The 6,909-nt window shown below is 44.7% G+C and overlaps 1 protein-coding gene across 5 annotated transcripts in view; it reads right to left on the bottom strand.

Annotated features, from left to right (window-relative positions):
- Positions 1-322: 322 nt before the first annotated feature.
- sbno2b (strawberry notch homolog 2b) overlaps positions 323-6,909 on the bottom strand; it is a 69,833-nt gene continuing 63,246 nt past the window's right edge. For 3 of the 5 annotated variants that reach the window (XM_015036074.1, XM_015036073.1, XM_015036075.1), the window contains 5 exons: positions 4,789-4,881; positions 4,556-4,687; positions 4,157-4,233; positions 3,737-3,927; positions 323-3,131 (listed from right to left, as the gene is read on the bottom strand). In XM_015036074.1, the coding sequence (XP_014891560.1) occupies positions 2,008-3,131; positions 3,737-3,927; positions 4,157-4,233; positions 4,556-4,687; positions 4,789-4,881 (1,617 nt within the window). In that variant the 3' untranslated portion in view covers positions 323-2,007. The remainder of the gene's footprint in view (positions 3,132-3,736; positions 3,928-4,156; positions 4,234-4,555; positions 4,688-4,788; positions 4,882-6,909) is intronic. The other 2 variants (XM_015036072.1, XM_015036071.1) reach the window with 1 other exon arrangement.

Here is a 6,909-nt window from a genome sequence, read left to right as displayed (position 1 = left end):
CTGCTCGAGCGTAAACTTTTCGGCATGTTTTTTTTTTATGTTTGTTTGTTTTGTTTCATTTCAAAACTATTGTATTGGTTATTGCTTTGTCGACAAGTTGAACTTCTGGCAATTTGTCACGAACCAGCTACAGTGCATTGTTTTCACACACGACTATCACCAGACCGTCAGAGGCTTCAGGAGACGTCACACACGCTGAGAGGCTGAAGAAAGGACAGCACAGTAGCTGCTGGAGCTTTCTGTTTTCCTATGTAGAAGATGATGGATAAAAATGAAAAAAACAAAAACAAAACAAAACGCGACTTTCTGCGTTTTTTTTTTTTTTTCATGGGTTTTAGAGACTGAAACAAGGCATGAGCTGGTCACGGTTATCAAGGTTGACCGTTTAAAGTTGCTTCACATGAGAACCGCTGCTCACTACTGGTCAGCTGGCTGAAAGGTAGCTGATAAACACATAAATGTAATAGATAGAATTATTTTATACTTTAATAATAAGAAATATCTGAATATATTTTAGCACAAATCATTTCTTCATTGAAAATGTCATTGTCATTTTTACACCAGGATCTCATACCAGCCCATGCCTACAGAGGGGAAACAAATTCAAGAGGACAAAATAGTTTTTAAAACACACATTTTAAAAACACTCAAAGAGCTCCTATTTGAAACAGAATCTGCATCAGACAAGTGCTAAAACAAAACAAAACAAATCAAGACAAGACGGAGATTTTGGAACAGGAAGGCGGCGGACGAAGACGAAGAAATGAGGAGGAGGACAGAGAAGAAAGAGACGCAATCTGGTCCGGCGGTCCTGGTGCGAGAACGTGACGGGGCTTCTCTGAGCGTAGTGTTTTCCGTTTCAGAGACCTGGCAATCTGCGAGCGTCTGACCAGGTGTAGGCCAAGCTGTCGCGTGTGAGTCTGTCCGCTATCGTCACCTCTCGACGCCCTGAAAACCTTCCCTGATTTGTTTTCCCAACCAAAGAGCAGCAGAGCAGACAACTTTACACCGGCAAAGACCGACCAAGTGGCGGCTGACTCACTCACTCATTCATGGGGTCAAAGTTAAATACAAATACACGTGTATTAAATTAAGAATAAAACCACCGCTCAAGAGTACAAATCTATACATTAGGCTACATGGAGTATTAAAGACTGCATTTATAGGTTTTTCTCTGAAGGCACTGTTTGTCGCAACAGCAGGCTGATCTTCCTCCCCTTCTTCTTCCTCGCGCTAGTGTTCATAGGAGCAGGGGGAGAACCAGGAGGGACGATGTGGAGGAAATTAACAGAAAAAGGAGGCATTTCGTGGCTAACCAGCTAAAAGATTTCGTGTTTTCTCTTTCACTCTCTCTGTTGTTTCGTTTTGCTTCACTCAAACTCAGCATACTGCTTTTTTTGTTTTGTTTTTTTGTTGTTGGTTTTTTTTTTTTTCAGAAAAGTAACAGAAAAAGCAAAAAGTCGTAAATGGTGCGAGGCGTTTTCAGAGCTTCCAGCAACTTCACTCGTTACGAATCAGCAGCGGGATTTGTTGTTGTTTTGTTTTTGTTTTCCTTAAAGATTTCCATGCCTCGGTGAATAAGTTTTGTGTTTCTTGACAGCTCCCGTTTTTTTGTTGTTGTTTTTTTTTTGTTTCCACTAAAAGGTGGTTAGTTTTTCACTTCCTGTTTTGTTTTTTATTTTGTTTTTGACTTTTAAAACAGCTGCCTTTTACTGTGTAGGGCACACTTTGGTGCAGAAATCTGTTATCGACTGAGTCTGCCATCACCTCAGGGTGGGGCGGGGGCGGGAGGGAGTCCAGCACAGGACAGGCAGTGACGTGACTATAGGCCCTGAGGGGGTCAGGGGTCAGAGGGTCAGGGTGAGAGGAAGGAGGGTAGAACAGGTTCTAGACAGCAGCAAATAAGATGCGATCTGCTTTAAAAAAAAAACACAAAAACCTAAACACCAAAAAAAACAAAAAAAAAAAACAGGACAGATTCCAGACAGTTTGTAACGATTTGAGCTCTCAGTCTTGCTGACGGTACTGGATGACGGACTTGCGGTCGGGTCCGGCTTGCAGCATGCTGTTCAGAGCCTCGCGGACGTCCAGCGCGCCCGCACCGCACTGGCCGTTGGGCAAAGGGTCCGAGAGCGGCAGCAGCGAGTTCGCCGGAAAGCAGGAGGAGTGCGCCGCATTGGAGTACAGCGAGGATGAGGACGAGGAGGAGGATGACGAGGATGAGGAGGACGGATTAGGGTAGTGGGACAGGGCGGAAGACGACGAGACGGCTTTCTGCGCGGGCGGCTGCAGGCCGGCGCAAAGTAGCTCTAGTATGTCCTGGTGGTTGTTGACCAACAAGTCGCGGCTTTGCTCCTGCGTCTGCTGCTCCTGCTGCTGCAGCTCCGGCGCGCGCTGCAGGTCGAACTGGCTGGACGGCGTCGCCGCCGTCTCCGACGTGTGCTGCAGGATGTGCTGCAGGTCGAGCTGGGGCAGCTGCGGCTGCTGCGGGCCGGTCAACATGTCCGGCGCCGTTGGGCCCAAGAGAACGTCCAGATTGAAGTCATCCACGAACGCGGCCGGGTTGGCCGCTGTGCTGTCCGGAGACGAAGAATCCGGGCTCACGGTCAGGTCCAAGATTTCGTCCAGAGGGTTCTTGGAAGGTAGGAGGGGAGCCGGCGAGAACTGGGTGAGCTGGAGCGGCGGGTTCTTGGAATGAGGGAAAGGCATGAAAGGCGACGAGCTGTAGAACGGGGGGAATCTGTGGCTGGGCTGGCAGACCTGGCCGTTGGTGGCGGAGGAGGAAGAGGACAACGAAGTGGAGGAGGAGGAGGAGGAGGAGGAGGAGTTGGGCCAGCCGTTGAGAGGGAACAGCGACAGGGAGGATGGCTGGGAGAAGCTGCCGGGCTGAGTCCTCTGCAGAGCGCTCAGGCTCTGTTTGGGGAACTGGTTGGACACCAGGGTATGGGCGAGCGACTGGGTTTGGAGGTGCTTCTGGCTGTACAGGTTCTCCAGAAGGTGCTTGTTCTCCTGCTCCATTTTGCGCACGCGCTCCTGCTGCTCCTTCTCTTTCCGCCTCCGCTTCACCTCCTCGTCCATCTGCAGCAGCTCCTCGCGCACGCGGGCCACGCAGTTTTCTGGGATCTTGATGCCTGTGTGCAGCCACCGTGGAGAGAGAGAGAAACGAATGAGTCCCGAGAGACCGACCAAACGCTTCTTAAACACATCAAACAATTCTCTGTTCAGCAGCCCCCTTAATTAAAATGTCACGTTACCTTGGAAACGTATTAATTTAATTGCAACTTTTCCAAATTTTGTCATACATGCCGTTGGGATTCTTTGTGATAAAATTACAAAAAGTAGTCATAATAGCATATTAATTATTGTGATAAAGTAACATAGTGATAATGGTGCAAGTTTGCTCTCTCAAATTTTATGCAGAAGGGGAAAATATTTTAGATATCCAAAAACAATTAATAAAATGGAAATAAAAACCACATAGAACCGAGACTGCAACTAAAATAAATTGTAAAGTCTCTGAAAACAAAATTGGTCTTCAAGAATGTTAATCATCAGAATGGAAATGATCCAGTTCATTGTAATTCATCACGAGAATCTGTGGCAAAACCAAAAGATCATTCGAACATGAGAACATTTTATTCTCGTGACATTTGCAGCTAATTCTTGTGAAAATCGTTCACACATAGATCTTGGTTTTCTCCTAGGACTTCCACGCAGAAACGCTGGACGCACTCACCGACTTGCTTGTTGTGCTGCTTGGTTTTGAGGCGGACGATCTGCAGAATGCTGGAGCTGGTGATGTCGGACACAACGTCGGAGACCCGCTTCCACACCCGTAACAAAGCTCCGCACAGCATGTGATACTGGCGGAGACGCATCCCCGCCAGACACTCCTGGCCCTCCTCGATTTTCTTACACTTCCCGTTCCTGGAAGAGGCAGAGAGGAAATGGATCAACAGCCGTCCAGTACTTGACAAACACTAAAGTAGAAGGCAGTTGGATTTATTCTATTTTTATTGGCTTTATTTGCAAAGTGTGACATTTATTCATAACTCCAATGATTTTTACAGCCTGTAATAGTTAGAGACAGCGGACTGCTCAGAGGAAGCCTGAGCTGATAATCCTCGGGGATGTTGTGGATGTTTTTATTACTCACCAGTTGGCGTGGCTGCAGTTCTTAAAGGAAAAGGTGAACTGGTTCTCCCAGCTCTCCCTGGCCTCCAAGAAAGTAACCTGAAACAACACAGAGTCGACATGATAATCTGTCGAAGGTTCAGCAAGTGCAGACTCGCAAAGCACTAAAGCGGCTTTGGCGAAACAAGTCCACCAGGGGGCAGCAGACTTCAGGCTATGAACATCCATCCTTTTTCAACGCAATTTCCAGAGCCATTAGTTTTTAAATGGCAATGTCAGGAAATAATCAATATCTGCTAAAATTAAGGTGGAGAAAATATCATACAATAGACAACAATATGATGGAAGTAGAAAAAGTTTGCTTAAGTGTGCTAAACGCAATGGATAGGAAGGCAATATTTCCGGTTAGTTGACTTCTTACCTTTCTGTAGCGCTGCTGCAGGTTGCTGAGGCTCTCGGGCTGCGTCTGCTTGCCAATGTTGGGCTTGTAGATGTTGAAGTTTTTACCTCTTCCCTGCTCGGCCAGCAGCACACACGGGCTGTTACCTCGCAGCTGCAGAGAGAGCACACACACCCACACAATTTTAGTAGATGATACCAATTAAAGCACACAGGGAAGCTTTAGGGAGCCTGGACGGAGACGGACGAACGGACCTTATAGGAAAGGTAGAATCCCTCGTCAGGACCGGTGAGCTTCAGTGACCTGTTGTACGCCTCCTCCCACGGCATTCCTCTGTCCACGCTGATCTGCAGGGCAAAAAAAAAAAAACATGAGGGTCAAAGCGTGCGATGCGACTTTGAAAGACAGAAAAATATCTGTCTTCAAATATCGTAGAGATCTAACAAATATCCGCACCTTTTCTTATGTTTTGTAATTCCTAACAAAAAATGTAATAAACTTTAATGTCCTGAGAAATATTGATTTTGGCTTTGATGTATAAAACGATTTCTACTTATTTCTGCCACTTGTTTGTTTCTGGTTATTTGTTAATCTTTCAGAGACACACAAATGCAAGCAGATAAACCTTTCAGAAACGTCTTAGAAATAATTGTTTTACTTCAAGTTTCAGTGGGGTGTAAATAAGACATGACTCAGCTGCTGGGTCCTGTGCTGGATGAGGACCCTTATTTATGCTGGCAGGACGCTACGGGGAGCAAAACAATCCTAAAGCTTCATACCACTCAATAACAATCATTAGGACTATACTTATTAACACATCATCCACATGCCAACAACTTGTTTGGAAAAAGAGAAACCAGAAAACAAAAACACTTCCTGTCTATGAAATGTTGCCAGACTGTACATTTTCCCAGCAACTATTCCAATAGATGATAATATTGCGTTGAGATCATTTTCAAATATATATTGATAACGCCACAGTAGTGCGAAGACCAATAAAGTTTAATTTTCTAAAGAACACTTAACACCGGAACTGGAAGACATTTTTAATGTCTAAAAATAAAAACCAGCCAACCAAAATCAATAAATAAAACGGAAACAGAAACCATCAGTAAAATGGATTATGAAGCCTCCCATCTTGATTTGTCATTTGATTCATTAGTTGTTGCGATAAGCTTATTCCTGTCCTACCACCACAAACATAAACATGTAGCTTGTGCTGTAAACTCTTCTAGGACTAACTGGAGTTAATACAGATGAGACTAAGATGTTTTTTTTTTTTGCCAACAAAGACCTTAGGTCGGATTTAGTTATGGTGGACATGTACAAGCACATGATGAGCACAGCAGTGGCGCCAACAGGTTTACCATGTGCTGAAGCCAGCCAGCAGGGTCTGACTTAAAAAAACTACAAGCGGAAAAAAAAAAAAAATCATTTCCACCAGACTGTTCTCTACTATCACAGTCCTAGACTCACGCAGGTGAATCTAACCACATGTAACTCCCTCTCCGAGCTTATTAAAACCTTCTCTGTCCGCAGGATTCAGTTCGACGGCCGACTCCGAAATGTCAAGTGTAGTTTAGCCTGAAGCTGGAGGTTAAAAGCGGCAGATACCAGTAATTATCCTGTTGCCACCTACAACTAGAATCTGCATGGGCTCCACGGCCCCGGGGCTAAGCTTGTATAATCATAGTCTGACTGCTGGAAAAGTGACATCAATCAAAACTCTAATACCGCAGTCGCAACCGCTTGGGGGAGGGCAGGTTACATGGAAAAAGTTTTTTTTTTTTTTTTTTTCATTTCCTTCGTATCGAACGTTGTTCTGGTGCAAAATCCACCTGAAAGCCTTGAAATCTTGGCTGTTGTTTTTACTATGAGTGGATGACTAAGAGGCTTATTAGACCCCTATAAATTTACCTGGATTAACAGGAAGAGGCAGAGAGAGATTAAAGAGTTTTTCCAGATAAAAGAACAAAAAATGCAATGTGCTGTGAAGACATGCTGGCCATACCTGACTGTGATGCGTTTACCGTTATCTTACATATCTGAAACATCAACCCTCTGTGACGGATGGCGCGGTATTGCACCTAAATGATGTCATAGCTACCCTGTTTGTCCACTTTTCCCACAGTAAAATTTAAGCACTTTTCAGGGAACGTTTGAAAAACGTTCCCTGCGTTCCACGCGAGATAAAAACAATACTAATGAATCTAATGAATCTAAAGAGGACAATTTCAATTCACTAATACATGACACCATTTACTACTGTTATTAATAACATGTTGTGATTGTATTCTACGCAGCAGGGGCAATGGAAAGTAAAATAAAGCATTTTTTTGTTGTTGAAATTTCTCTCTTACACACTCTACACACCT

This window comes from Poecilia latipinna, unplaced genomic scaffold, assembly GCF_001443285.1.
Source record: "Poecilia latipinna isolate Pla-1442-1.1 unplaced genomic scaffold, P_latipinna-1.0 Scaffold357, whole genome shotgun sequence".
NCBI lineage: Eukaryota > Metazoa > Chordata > Actinopteri > Cyprinodontiformes > Poeciliidae > Poecilia > Poecilia latipinna.
Note: the sequence above shows the minus strand (reverse complement) of the source record. Positions and strands in the feature narration are given on the sequence as shown.